The 15,974-nt window shown below is 39.7% G+C and overlaps 1 protein-coding gene across 5 annotated transcripts in view; it reads right to left on the bottom strand.

Moving 5' to 3' along the window:
* Positions 1-604: 604 nt before the first annotated feature.
* LDA (limit dextrinase) overlaps positions 605-15,974 on the bottom strand; it is a 297,784-nt gene continuing 282,414 nt past the window's right edge. For 2 of the 5 annotated variants that reach the window (XM_087663136.1, XM_087663137.1), the window contains exons 28-29: positions 2,005-2,104; positions 611-1,889 (exon numbers count right to left, since the gene is read on the bottom strand). In XM_087663136.1, coding sequence (XP_087519262.1) covers positions 1,785-1,889; positions 2,005-2,104 — 205 coding nt within the window. In that variant the 3' untranslated portion in view covers positions 611-1,784. Of the gene's footprint in view, positions 1,890-2,004; positions 2,105-15,974 lie in introns of all 5 variants that reach the window. The other 3 variants (XM_087663138.1, XM_087663134.1, XM_087663135.1) reach the window with 3 other exon arrangements.

Consider the following 15,974-nt stretch of genomic DNA (forward strand, 5'->3'; position numbering starts at 1 on the left):
GTCCTTTGCATTCAAGGAAATGTAGCTTTATGAATAAATCATTTGCTTCTATAAAGAATACACTTAAAGGTGAGGTGCATGAGGGGTCATTACACTATTCTACATGTGTTTTCATTAGTGATGTGGAGGGCAAAGGCATTGAGAAGAAAGTTGGTCTCGAAGAGCAAATATATTTGGCAATGGACCTATCAAATGCTTGTTAGATGTGGCAAACTTCATAGTTGTTACCATTATTGATGAAAATACAAGTTGATGAAAAGGTTGAAGAGGCATTTGAAAGCATTCTTAGTTTAGCAAGCTTTCCCATTAGGAACAAGGAATACTTGCTCTAGAAATAGATATACAAACACTTTTCCATTTAAGGGAGAACTATTGTTTGTCAATCATTGCAAAGGCTTCTTTTGTTGGAATCATTGATATTGAGAATGAGTTAAAGGAGGAAATTTTTAAATTGGATACCCAACCTTTTGATAATAAATTCATTGATACATTTGATGCCTTGTCTCTTTGTATAACAAAAGCAAAAAGAGATAAAGAAGGAGCTTTTCATATAAAATGAGGAATATAACCAACTTCAAGAGTCTCTTGGGATTTCCAATTTTAGAGGGGAGCAAAAAGAATGCATGCAAGTCAAAGATAACAATACCTATATAGCAATTAAATTATGGACATCATCTCATGTTGAATCTAATGAAATCGAAAGGTAGACTTGTCTTTTCAAAATACAAATTATGTCAAGTCATTATATTCACAATTTTCTTACCTAACCTATTTTTCCAATTAGAGATGGCTAAGAGATAACTTCTTAAGACCTACTTCAAAAGTCGAAGATCTTGGACATTACTTATCCAAATTGATCATTGTATCCTTGTTTTGTATCTGATCACCCATGATCTAAGGGAGGGTATTAGCAATATAGCTAGCTCATGAGTGAGTCTGGGACGTGCTTTAGTGAGACAGACATTCCTGAAAGCAATGGGCAATGACAACATCAAGCTGGAAGTGATCCCTGACCCAAACTTGCAATTACAAGCCAAATTAAATAGGCTTGCCTTCTTACCTTCATGCATAATAGTCCAAATGCCTTTGAAGGTTCCTTGGAAACCTCACAATTCAAGTAATGCTCCTCGATCCACTTACGGTACTACACCACATCTTATCCATCCACAAACACTCCAACAAAAAGTGAAAAAGTAGAGAACAAGGAGCAATATTTTCCCACCTACTCATCATCGCTTCATCATCTAACCAACTAGTGGGCTCATAATGTCTCATACTAGCCCGTGACTGCACACTTGTATAAAATGCATAGTCAAATTTTTACGACGAGAGATTTTTTTAACTGGGATCCCTCAAAAGTTGCCGCCCATTCCAAATGTGATTAAGGTTGGTGGACCAAAGTTTCCACCATCATCCAAATAAACTTAGATTGACTGGTTCTGTGTTGCATGACGGGATATTAACCGTCTTAAACACTCCTCAAATAGACGTCTACCTTGAAGCCCTTGCTATCAATCTCTGCATGCCTCCACAATACTTCTGAGAGCACTTGCTACATTCCACTGTGTACCGCTTGTCTTTCATGTCTCTGATTGCCGAAAACTAGGAGCACTAAATGAATCTTAGAGTGGCAGCAAAATGACACCGTTGTGTTACGCAGTTGTTTCCATTAAGCCCTTTCATAGTGCGTTGTCCTTGCTATTTCATCCAGTGATGCTATCTGCATGCACATAGGTGATAATGGCAGAAACTTGATATCACTGATATCTTGGTCTAGAACAGACTTAAATCTGTCGCGGCTCTACGAAAACTGCAGCTGTTCTGGGTGGGATCGTGAAGTTTCCCTTTTCACAGCGTGCTTTCTTTACTATTTCATCCATAGATGCTATCTGCGCCAAACAAGAATTATGTGTGTTTAATTCACGTCATTGTCTACATAATTGAAAACACACTGTTCGGATATTCCAAAACTGTCCGAGTAATCAGTTATTGGTTCAGCCATACCTGTAAAGGATGTAGGAAAAACTGTTTGGACTCGTACAATGGGACCTTGATAGAGACATCCTTTGGTTGAGCGTTGAAGCACACCAATATTGTCATATAACTGCAGCACAAGTAGGACAAGATTCAAGGTCCAGTATATTCCAGCTTTAGGCATCTGTTTAATGCAATCTTTAACTTGGTTACTTCCGAACATGTAAACAGTGAAAAGGCTTGTTGGCCACAAGAATGTGTGACCTATTAATCGAGGAAAGCCTTTCAAGATCATATCATGTGAATCACACTAGTGAAGGGCTCCAAGCGAATAGTCATCTATGAAAAGCCACAACCAAAAATAAACCAGAAGTCAAGAGGCATGCTCCCATGAAAGGACATGTACCCATAGAAAGGTGCTCCTTGGCTACCCTTATGATGACACATGATGGAATTAGAGCAATCAAAATCAATGAATCAATGGTTGCGTGTTTGTACCTAACACACTTCTCCTTGGCTACCCTTATGAATCAATGAATCAAAAAGGTGTCATCTGCACCTTTTTGGGGTTGATTGCAATGTCATCAACCGATATTATACAGTGATAACAAAACTCCATGTAAGAAAGTTGCACTTGGATTGCGTAAGATATTGCTTTATTCTTAAGAGCAAAAGAAGAGGTATGAAGTGTGCTCTCATTGACAATACTGTGACGGAGTACATTGTGAAGAAACACAAAATCCACCTTCCAATAGATACGGGCTAAATAAATGATTTGACAAGTATTGGAAAGTTATGGGAGGGCAAGTACAGCCTAAAAGATGAAACCAGATATACATTTCTGTCTGGTGCTTATGGAGGGTAGATAAATCTCAACCACAGAGCTGTACCATTGGGTCTACAACTCGAAGTTTGAGACCATGTAGCTCTGCTGAAATAGGATTGGGCTACAACCCACATTGGTTCCATTGAGATCCAAGCTCAAGCTGGCTGAGAAATAAAGTGAAAAGATAACCAGAGGTGGAATACTTTCACTGCCTTCATTGAGAGTTGGCTATGGAGAGAAAAATATTACAACAATATTTCACCAACAGTGGATTGCTTTCAAACAAGGAAAAGCGAATGTGTTTGTTTATGAGGATATCCATAAGCAAGTTTCTTTTTAGTGTTTCAATTCACCCATGTCAATAACCTTAGAATACCCCGGACCAAGGTTGTCCACGTCTGATGGACGGGTCAACCCGTCTGACCCGTCTGCTGCGTCCAGTCCTGTCTGGTCCATTCCCTGTGACCCGTCCAACTGTGCCCCGCCGTGACCATTATGCCGCACGTGGGTCCTGACTCCCGTATGCCTGAACCTTGCGGCCCATAAAGTTGTAAACGGTCACTTTTTTGACTGTTTTTAGGCCTGTTTTTCTTTTCTTTCTTACCTTTCTTTCCTAAGGTTTTTTTTTTTTTTGGCATAGATAATTAAGTAGTAAATATTTACATCAGACCATCAGGTTAACATTCTCTCTGTATCTCTTGCATTCTATTACATCAAACCATCAGGTCAGCATACTCTATCTCTCTCACACTCTCTCTATAGAATATTTACATGAGGCCTGTAGGCTCTCAGAACAACCTATTACATGACCAATTCTAATAAATCACGCAGAAGGAACAGCTGGAGTATGGCGAGCAATTGCTAGCCAGGGAGCAGCAATATTCGGAAGAACCAGGTCAGCTGATTTCATAGAAGAGATTTTCCATTACACCAATCCACGCACACGGGCCACATGTCCATGGATGCCCTATGCTGAATAAAAAATAAAGGCATTGCGAGTACGCCATATATGCCATAGGTCTGTCCATCTAAGGAAATGGAATAGGCAGGAACAATTTGAAGGCAAAGAGGGCATAGAGGACATATTTCCCATAATCCACGAATAAATTGGTATGCGGTGCTGAGTCACCGAGAACCACACATGGGAAATGAAATTCCAGATCTGTTGCGCAACAGGGCAAGAGACAAAGAGGTGAAACAATGTCTCATCACATGTAGTACAAAAGACACGATGACCTTCTCCCATTGAAAGATCCCCAATGAGCAGCCCTCCACATGAACACTTTAACCTGATATGGAACCTTAGACTTCCAAAGTTGGATAAATCTTTCCCGCCACTTCTTTTTGCTATCCTTGAGATGCCAAAACTTATTAACCTTCCCCGTGACCCATCTCTTAGCTTCCACCATCTAATGATATATCTGACTAGGTGACCTTTTCTCAAAGTCATTAGGAAGCACAAACATCCAATCACTCCATGGATCCAATGGCTGTAACAAAGGGAAAGGAGAGAACCTCTATAAACTGTCCTATATGGACGACCAAATGTCCTTGTATCCACGAGGCACCCTAAAGTACTAACGAATACGCCTAAAAGAATAAAGGCAAGGCTACCTAAGAAAACACCATCACGGACTGTCTTTAACCCTAACCTAGCCATCCGATTAAACTTGTCTTGCTGCAAATCTTTTTGTGGCCAATCCAACAACCTTGAGGAATCTAGTATTTCTCCTTGTAGTGAATTTTCATCCTTAAGAATATCTGGAGGACGCCAAATTGCAAAATGAAGCATCTCCTGCCAGGAAGCAATCAAATGAGAAAGGAGAAAAGACTGGGAGACCTTTATAGGCCTCATAGAATTAAGTGCATGTCACGAGGAAGTATGAATAATTGTGCTACCATGAGAGATGCTAGTCTTTTCTATGAAGAATTTGGCAATATCTGATCAAGGATGACACTGAATACATAGACTCTGCAAAAGGGATAGCCTCAAAGCGGCCATATGCAAATTAATATCCAACAAAGCTGCACTCCCCATCCTTTTCGGAGTGGTCACATGCTGCGAGGAGATCTATACCTGCCACAAACGATTGCCTTTCTTTTTCCACAACATAAATCTGATAGGCTAGACCAACTCCAAAAGGGACTTCTTAGTCCAAGGCAGCAATGGCAGAAAGAACGAAATCATATTGATCATAATGTATTGAGCCACTTTTAGCCTAACATCTAGAGGCCAACTGTGAGATTTCCAGTACATTAACCTGTCATGAATTCGAGATGCCATCCAATCTAGCAAGGCACAGGGAGCAACCTCCACACCAATAGGATATCCCAAGTGTCTGGTTATATTGCCCCTTGGGGATCACAATTCCATTCCATCCCAAGGCCTGCGGATCATTCTCCGTACAAGAGAGAATGGTGGATTCCTGAGTATTAATGTGAAGACCTGGTGCCAAAGCAAAAAGATTCCAAGTCACCGTTGCCCGATCATTAATATGATTCGCCTTAAGGAACATGAAAGAATCATTTGGCAAAGTTTGGCCCACCAGCTGATCACCGCCAGGAAGAGATAAGCCAACTAACTTACCTTGAGCTACCAACTTATCCAATAATGAGAGCATCGGGTGAGTTACCGAAGCAAGGGGTTGAGAGGACAACCTTACCAAAGAGACCGAGATAAGGGAATTTCTGCTGTAATCCCTCCATTAAGAGCAATATGGGCCACAAAACCCTGACTGATGTTATCAATGAGAGAAATCATATGGGGCCCAAAACCCATTGTAGGCATTAATTGCCGCAAAAATGACCAACTAACATGATCAAATACCTTCTCAATATCCAGCTGAAGTATAACAACCTGTTGGCTAGAAGCTTTGGCATAATCAATTCCTAGTTGCACATTCAAAATGTTGTGCATTATATTCCGACCTTTAATGAAACCGTATTGACATGCCTTCTTTTCTTTCTTACCTTTCTTTTTCTTCTTTTCTTTCTTGAATCTTCTCTATTCTTTTTTCCTCTCTCTATTTTTTCTTTCTTTCTCACAAAGACTCAATAGGAAATCTTAAACTCTCTCTCCTTTCCTCTCCCTCTCATGATTCAAATTTCATCCATCTCTCTCTCTCTCATATACACACAATGGATTATGGCGCAATGCAACTATCCTCTCGTATGGATGATGGGCCACCATTCAAATTTCAGAATTTGAAATCTCTCTCTCTCTCTCTCTCCCCAAGGGCCAACCCTAAACCCCAAAGCATACTCTCTTTCTATAAAATCTCCCCTCCCCCACCATCTCATTCATCCTTTCAAGTTCTTCACCCCTCCTCCTCCTCCTTTCAAGCTCTACATCCTTCCTACTCTCTCAAGCTCTCTCCTCGAGTCCTCCCTTAACCTCTCAACCCTTCCAACCTCCTCCTTCTCCATCAAGCTATAGCCTCTCTCTACTCCCTCAAGCTCTCTACTCCTTCAAGCTCTCTACTCTTTCCACTCCTTTCTTCAATTATCTCACCCTCCACTCGTGACCCTCTAGGCTCTCTCCATACATCATCAATGGCACCCCCTCTCCATGAGACTTTTTGCTTGCATTGTGCCTACTTCAAACGAGTGAAGGAGAAATCCAGCACTTGCAAGTGGCAATGCAAGTATTTTCCAAAGCTCCAAATCTCATTCGTCACTCGCCGTCTCATTCACCTTTGCAAATTAGGAGGGGAAGCCACACCATGCCCTGGTATTCCCGACGATGTCTATGAAGATTGTCGTCGGAAATACTTGCCATTGAAGTAACGCAAAGGCCTTTCAAGGGCAAGTGAGGAGGTGATCTCTCCCAATCATGAGGTCTCAGATGTGGAAGACGATCCCTCTCCAACTGTCTCGGTTTCCTCCATCGGAGAGGCCTTTTCTATCCCATCTAGAAAAAGCCATTTGAGTGGTGCACCTATGCCCAAGAGACAAGCCACTCTTGCCCAAGCAACAGGGCAAGTTTCCGGTCCTCTCTCCTTTCTCAAGGAGAGGTAAAGGCAAGAGGAAATAGAGATTGCATGCACCATAATTGAGTGCGATTTCTTTTTCCATATTTTCAAAGTGGATCGATGGAAGTGGATGGTGAAAACCATTGCCGCAGTTGGTCCATGTGAGGGATGGTATGGTGTCACGTACAATGACATGCGTACCAAGCGATAAGGAGAGAGAGAGAGGATTGATAAGTCCCTTGAGCCCATGTGTGCTGGTTGGGCGACGTATGGATGCTCTATTCTATCCGATGGATGGAGTGACCGAAAAAAAAGAAGGATCATTAACATCCTCGTCTCTTGCCCACTTGGCACATGCTTCCTACGAGCGGTGGATGCGAGCACAAGGGAAAGGAGAACCATGGGCTCGTTCATGTATTGACACAGACGACAAGCCATCATTGAGGTAATACTTCTAAATCCATTATTTTGTAATCTCTTCTTTTAACCTCCCAAATTTATTCTAATTTCATCGTGTATAATCTTGTAGGTTGCAAAATGTGGTGCAAGTTGTCACGGACAACGCCTTCTGTCCATAGTATGGACACCATGCGCTACACATTGTCTATATCTTCTTATGGAAGATATAGATAAGTTGAAGTGGGTGGCGAGGATTGTCAACTATGCTTGCAAAATCGTTGGCTTTGTCAACTCCAAGGTCCGAGTTCTTGCAATATATCGCTTATACTTCGAATTGGAGTTGAAGCAGCCCTCGAAGACTCGGTTTGCAGCCATGTGGCTTCTCCTCGAGCGTCTCTATGACGTTCGGAACAAGCTACAAAAAATAGTTGCGTTAGATGAGTTTAAGAAATAGCTTGAAGGGAAGTCCACATTAAGCCAAGTGGAAACAAAGGCCATTCAAAGGCTTTGCTTAAAGGAGAAATTTTGGATGGATGTGAGGGGCATTATCATTGCCGTCACTCCCATCTACAAGGTGCTTCGCATGACGGACATGGAGGGGGCTACTATTGGCCTTCTCTATCATCTTATGGCGGATGCGATGGAGGAGATACAATCATCGACCATCTTGGATGGGGAGGCCTCTTCTTCATAGTATTGTTTTTATTTTTATTTTATTTTAATGATTCATGCTTCTTTTTAGTCTTAGAATCTATATTTCATATTGTCTCACACCTACTGTAGTGATATCTTGGATATCACCCCTAAAACATACGACATTCTCTTTTTGACAAAGAAAAGATAGGAGTGGATGAAGCGATCCATACATGGGTTTGTGGCACTCTTGCATCCTGCCTTAAAAAAACCCTCTCTCTTCATGGATGCCAATGTCCTTGCTGATCGTGATGCCTTTCTTTCAAAGGCTTTGGTGAAAGAGTATCATGGTGCCTTCCTCCAAGAGCTCATTAATTATAGTGATCAAAGGGGCACCGCTTTCGCATCTACCATTTGTTGGAAGCAAGAATCGTTGGTGAAGCCCCTTTTCTAGTGGGAGTCATTTGGCTATCAATTGTCTCACCTCCAAAGAGTGGCCTTACGCATTCTTGCACATGTTTGAAAATCTCTTTTCTTTTTTCATTTAATTCTAGTTAAACTTACTTTTTTTTCACAGGGTTTAGGATTATTTGTCGGGTGCATGTGAGAGGAATTGGTCCACCTATTCCCTCGTGCACACCAAAATCGTAACAAGCTTAGCACATGACAATTGGAGTAACTAATTTATTGTTGCTTCAATTTACGCATGCTACGCAATATGCATGAGATGTCTATGGTAAAACAAGTATCGTATATCTAATTTTATACTTTTTAGTTCATAACTTTATTCATAGATGATAAAATATATTAAAAAAAATTTCATTTATTTAATCTAAATTCTTCATTCTTTAAATGTATAGATAAATATGGATTCACTCAAGCTCTTTGCTAGTACACTTAAAAGTGTGACTCGCGAGAGACTTGGAAAATGAGCAAATCTTTAGGAAGCTTTACTTAGACCTCCAGGAGATAGAAAAGCAGATCTCTCACACTCGTGCATGACGTGTCCGTGTTGTTATTCGCCCTCACGCCGGTAGCAATGAAACTTCCACTTCGAAATCCACATTGGTTGTCTATGATTCTTGTGGGGCTCTTAAAATGCTACACGAGGCGTGGGAGTGGCTCGAGAAGAACTCCTAGTTCGGCCTAGAAGGACATACCTATTACTGCCTCTCACCTAGAGCTTAGAGAGCCCGAGTATGATGATGAGGGCAATGTCATTAGTGAGGGTGATTTTGTTGAGAAGGGTGATGACTCCTCAAGCGATGACGAGGATGCTTCCATCTTCGATGCCGAGAGTGATATGAGCACCTAGAGTAATCATGTATCTTAATTCGGATTGAGCCATGGATGATGGCTTTTATCTCAATCCATTTTTATACACTTTGTATGAGATTGCACATCCAGCTCATAATAAAGTTATCGGTTTCATTATTCATGCTATATAGTACACTCTCGAGTCTTGTTTCAACTCTCTTTTGCACTTTTGACTTCAATCTCTAAGTTAATGTTTTAACTTGTAAGTCCAAACATTAAGCATAGACTTAAAATTATATGTATTTTTTATTTCATCGGACATAGATCCAAGATTTATTAGTCTGATTAGTACCATACTAGTGTAATAAACCAATTCTCACATCAAATCAAATAATTGAAAATTCATGAAATATACCATTCTTACAAAGAAATACAAGAAATACACCATGTTTGTAAAGTAGCCATAGCCAAGGTAGCTAAGCTTGAAAAAATATTACCATGGAAAGCTGAGAATCAAAGATGTAAGCTATAACATAAATATTCACCTCATGTCAAGGTGGAACATGGTATGCACCCCATATCTTGGTGGCTAAGAGCATGCACCCTCTTAGTTGGGAAGGAGCCTCAAAACATGTATTGTTTGAAAATGGCAAAAAGATCCCTCACAAGTTACATTTCTACCTTTTATACTTAACCCTAGCCTACTCTAGACTAAGATGACTTATGCTTTATTACAAGCCATCCCGGCCTAAAAGAGCTTTGTCCTCAAAGATGAATTGGGAACAAATTACAAGGATGATTACAAAGATAGCTTGAAGCATTTGGAATTCATGCTGAAATAAAGCTCCATGTTGATGAAGATCAAAGAAGTTGATGAAGATGGACCACATAAATGGAACAGGCTGCTGTAAACTGTCCAAAACGGGCTGTAGTACAAAATGGGCCATATGTTGAACTAGAAGTGGCCGATTTCCATGTTTGAGATATAGAAATGTAGAGGAAAGCATGTAGTATTCAGCCATGCCTTCAAAATCAAAGTTTGAAGCCAATAAGACAATTTACTTTGTCACAGAAATTTAATACAGCAAGCTGTTTACTGCTCTCTTTATGAACTGTCCTCTTGCTGAAGCCATGGAAGTTGTTCCAAATATGATGTTTGTTGCCATGAAGACTCTTCGATAGGCAAACCCTTCCATTTGATAAGGTATTCAACAAGAATACGGTTCCTTAGAACCTTCTACTGCTTGCCAATAATCTTCTCGGGCTCATAGATGATTAAACCATCATCATCCAAGGGAGGTAGTTCTTCAAGAATTTGAATTTGAGGTCCCCCATACATTTTAAGTTGAGACACATGAAAGACATTATGGATTCTTGTGTTGGAAGGTAAGTCTAGTTGATAAGTAAGATCCCCAACTCGCTTGATAATATGATAAGGACCATAAAACCTATGAGCAAGTTTGTTGTGTCCTCCTTTAAGAGAAGGATAACGTGACTTGGAAACCTTAAAAAATACCCATTCATCTTCCTCAAACTCCACATGTCTTCTTTTCTCATCCGCATAGACCTTTATTGTCTCTTGAGCTTTTATGAATGTTGTCCTTGCGTTGCTTCATAAGGGCCTCCATCTTTTCCAACTCCTCACGGGCTTGTGGATTTACATCTTCATGAAACAATGCGGAGGGTAGTTGTACTTTGTAGCCATATAAAGCATCAAAAGGAGACATTCCAATGCTCATATGGTAAGTATTTTTGTAATAAAACTCCACAAGATGGAGCCATTGGTCCCATGCATTTTGTGTCTCATGGCAAAAGTGCCTTAAATAAACCTCTAACCATTTGTTAACTCTTTCAGTTTGCCCATCTGTTTGCGGGTGATATGCGGTACTAGGAGTCAAAAGAGTCCCCATTGAAGAGAACAAACTTTTCCAAAAGCTGCCCATAAACTTAGTGTTGCAATCCGACACAATCTTCATTGGCAAACCATGAAGCTTGAAAATACATTCCATGAATTGTTGAGCCACTTGCTTTGCTGTAAATTAGGCCTTTGTAAGGATGAAATGGACTGATTTAGTCAACCGATCAACTACTACATAAATGCTATTTTACCCATGCTTAGTTGTAGGCAATCCCACAATGAAATCCATAGAGATTTGAGTCCACTTGCCTTGAGGAATAGGAAGTGGCTGAAGTAAGCCGCCAGGTAGAAGAGACAAGTCTTTATTTTGTTGACAAGGAAGACATTGCATTACATAATCCTTTACATCTCGCAAATGCCCTTTCAATAGAAGCTCTTATGGATGTTGTCAAATGTTTTGAAAAGCCCATGATGACCCACTAAAGGTGAAGAATGTATCTCATGCAAAATACAGTCTTTGAAAGAGGATTGCGGTGTTAAGTAGACTCTATCATGATACCATAAAAGACCGTTGTGCCAATAAAATTGGGATACTCTTCTCCTTTTCCTTGCTGAAATTCCTTCATCATCTTTGGTACTTGCTCATAAAGCAAATATTCTTCTTGGATGTCATGAATCAAATCCTTATGTATGATTGAAATTGAGGATAAAGAACATGCCCACATACGTGATAAAGCATCTGCTACAACATTATCTTTTCCAGCTATGTAAGATATTTCAAAATCATAGCTTTGAAGAGTAGCTAACAACCTCTTTTGTTTAGGGGATAAATTTGGTTGGAAAAGGAAGTATTTCAGCACACAATGATCACTCTTCACCTTGAAATGACTGCCGTATATATAGTGATGTCACTTTTTGATAGCATGCAAAATTGCCAACATTTCTTGTTCATAGACATGTCGTTGACGTTCCTTGTCATCAAGCTTGCGACTTTCATAGGCTATAACTCCATGGTGTTGATATAAAACAACCCCAACTCCTCGTCCACTAGCATCTGCACATATAATGAATTCCTTAGAGAAATCCGGGCATACAAGAATAGATGCTGAAACTAATAGAGATTTCAGCTCATTGAAACTCTTGGCGGCTATGTAGTCCCAAAAGAAAGCATCTTTCTTTAGCTTATTGGTCAAAGGAGCCGTCACATGAGCATAATTTTTGATAAACCTTCTATAGAAGGAAGATAATCCAAGGAAACCCCTAAAGATAGTAGAATTCGTAGGAGTAGGCCACTCTTGGACATATTTCACCTTGTTAGGATCCACACGAATGCCTTGCTCTCCCACAATGTGACCCAAGCATTCCACTTCATCTTCCATGAAAGAACACTTTGACATTTCGGCAAAGAGTGTATGTCTTTTTAATGTGTCAAAGGTCTCTCAAACATGCATCAAATGCTCAACCTTGGATTTACTATAAATAAGGATATCATCAAAGAATACAAGGACTGTTTTGAACAAGAAAGGCTGCAATATCTTATTCATGAGTGCTTGAAAAGTAGCGGGCACATTTGAAAGTCCAAATGGCATAACCAAGAAGTGATGTAACCCTCTTTCAGTTCTAAAGGCTGTTTTATATTCATCCCCTTCCTTTATTCGAATTTGATGATAACCTAAATGAAGATCAATCTTAGTGAAGACCTTTGCATCTTTGAGCTTATCCAAAAGGTCATCAATGCGAGGAATTGGGTAATTATTCTTCACCGTGGACTTGTTAAGCTCCCTATAATCAATGCACATGCGAAAAGATCCATCTTTCTTATTTACCAAGAGCACAGGAGAGGCAAATGAAGATTGACTTGGTTGAATTAAACCCATTTGCAGCAACTCTTTAACTTGTGTTTCCACTTCTTCCCTTTCAAACTTTGACAGGCGATAGGGAGGTTTGTTGATGGGTTTTGTGTTGGGTAGCAAGTCAATAGGGTGGTCTACCTCTCTCTTTGGAGGCAAAGATGATGGTTGCTGAAATAAATATTTGTATTCTTCCAATAGCTTTTCCATTCTTGGATCCTTTTGCTTTGAAGAAGATGATGGCTTATTTGGTGAGTGCTCTTCATCCATTTTCGCAAGCAAAAGAGTGAATATGCATGACCATGCATTGATTTCTTTATGCATTTTCTTCCTAGAGATGAGTTCCATTTGCTTTTGACCAACGCCCTTCAATATCATAGACTGTCCCTTCCATTGGAATTCCATCAGCATGTTTTTTAAATCCAAAGAAAACTTTCCAATGGTTTTCAACCAATCGCAACCAATGACAATATCTATGGGACCCATTTCCAAGGCGATCAAGTCTACTTTCATAAAACATGAAGGAAATAGGGTAATAGGAGTGTGTAGGCATACTTCATTACTTGATTCATAAGCTCCATTAGCAGCTTAAATCTTCAACAACACTTGCATTTGTCAAGGAAGCAATCTCAACCCATGCAAAAATTTGGTATTAAAGAAGCTATGGGTGCTGCCCGTATCAATCAAAAGATGAACTTTTCTGCTATTGATCAGTCCTTCAAGTCTAAGGGTATTTTCTCCTTTACAACCGATCCAAGCATCATGAGAAATTACACATAAAGAACCACCCAGATCAAAAGAAAAACTGTCCGCAATATCATAAAATTCATCATTAATTCCTTCCTCTTCGTCATGCATTTCTACAACCATAGGGTTTGCTTCTACCTAAAATACATTCCCCTCTTCACTTTTATCCTCATCTGTCTCATCAATGATGACAAAGTTAAGCTTGCTATTTTTGGATTTGCATTTCAGCCTATGGTCTTGTGTTCATTTTTCTCCACACTTGAAGCATAACCCTTTTGTCCTCATGTCTCTAATTTGTTCATTTGAAAGAACTTTACTGTAAGTGCTATTCTGAAATCCCTTTTGTGCATTTTCAGTCCTTGCAAAGCTCTGTTTTGCTTCAGCCATTGGTCTATAACCATTTCCTCCACTTGGTTTTGATCTATAGACTGTTGGATATGTAGACAACTTGTAGTAATTACTGTTGTAGTTACTAGTTTCCTTGCTTTCTTGCCTATAAATATCCCTTTGCTGGCTGAAATGTGCTCCAATCTTACTGATTAGGTAATGAATACCCTGTACTTTTTGGCTGAACTCCCATTGAATCTCTTCTATATTTCTGCCTATACCTTTCAACATATAAAATGGCTTCATGAATTGTCTTGGGCTGCATTGCACCTACTTTCGAAGAGAGGACTCAATCTAAACCAAATATATATTTGTTTAATTTGGCCAAATCATCAATCCCTTCAATGTACATAGAAAGATTAAGGAATATGTTAGAGTAATCACGAACGAACATGCCCCTTTGTTGAAGACTATACCATCTTCTTTGCAATCTTTCTTTTTTCATTGGAGAGACAAACACTTCAAACATTGCCTTCTTAAAATCCTCCCAAGAAGCAAAATTGTGACCAACCCTTTGCATATATCTCCACCATGTATGCGCATAGCCTTCAAGATGGAGTGCTGCAAAATAGAGCTTGGCTTCATCATGGCGAGGAAAAAGTATAAAACACATCTCCAATTTGTTTACCCATGCTTCCCACTCTGTTGGAGATGCATTATCCCCCTTGAAGTTGGAAATGGTAATCTTTTCTTTGTACTCCATTTCATTATAAGTTGGCCGAAAATTGTTGGAATACTGTCCAAAAGATGATTGTCTCAAAAAATCTCTATTCATTGAATCTCTTCCAAAGGAATTTAGTCTAGGATTATTACCACCATGATTCGGTTGTCCCAATCCAAAAAAATGATGCTGTCCATTAGTGGGCTGACCATAAAATAACTTATCTTTGTTGGTGATATCATGAAATGACATTCTTTCATAAAATCTTCCACTCTTATCATGAAACTCCAATTCTTTTTGCTTGATGGCAAGTTGAGAGGGAAAAGATTTGTAGAAGGGGTCACATCCATGAAACTCATCACTCTCCTCTCTTCTTATATCCTCCTCTTCTTCATAAGTAGCCTTACGTCTTGGATTGAATTGAGGACGAGCATGGTGCTTTGATGATACTGGTGGATGGTAATGAGTACTCCTCATTGTAGATGGCTCTTATTTCTCAAAGGTTGACATAATATACTAATCAATCCCCTTTCCTTTCATATTGGAGGACTGAACTGAAGTATTTTCAATATAAATAGTGGGTTTATTTGGTATAGAAGATGTGGGTTGAGTCTTCAAGTCCTTGATAGTTGCTACTACATTCTCGAATCCACTCTTCATGAACTTGACTAGCTGCTGAAGTCCTTCATCCACTTTGTTGGATGTATTCTCAATCTTCCACAAGGATTTGGAAAGTTGCTCATATTGATCATGCATCCTAATGTTCAACATACGTATCTCTCTTGAAAACACGTGCTCTTCGAAAAAGTTCGTGTGATAAAGAATTTCCATTATTACCCAACCGTGCACTATATATGGGCATTACCAACGCTTACATCATCATCTTGTTGGTCCTGATTGAGGGCTTCATTAGTATTGTTTTGATCGTTGATGTATTCTTTGATATCTTATTGAATGGTCTCCATGACTAGATCTTTTCACTTATGTTTTGCCATTAAGGATAGGTGCTGTCAAAATGACCGTGGAGAAGAAAACTGTCAATAACCTGCTTTGTATTGACCAATTCCAATGGTTTATTGACCCAAACGAAGCTTATATATTAGGGATATTCTAGATTTAGTAATATCTTAGCTTGCAATAGGGTATATGGGTAGAATGAACTCAAACAGTGCATCCAAGACAGCCTGTCTAGGTGCAGTCCACTAGATCCCCTGTCAGTAAATTGGCCATAACTTTTGCTCCCGATGTCCGATTACTAAACTTTTTGATTCAAATGAAAGCCTAACATCCCCTCTTCTAATCAATTTATCAAGATCCTAAATCAGATCACGACAGAATTTTCTGTAATAGGAACTGTGTACCTGTCCAGAGAATTCCTGCAACCTGTTAACACCTTGTACGAACCCTGTTT

Source organism: Lygodium microphyllum, chromosome 22 (genome assembly GCF_053477565.2).
Source record: "Lygodium microphyllum isolate KBCC chromosome 22, Lygodium_microphyllum_v1.1.10, whole genome shotgun sequence".
NCBI classification, from domain to species: Eukaryota; Viridiplantae; Streptophyta; class Polypodiopsida; order Schizaeales; family Lygodiaceae; genus Lygodium; species Lygodium microphyllum.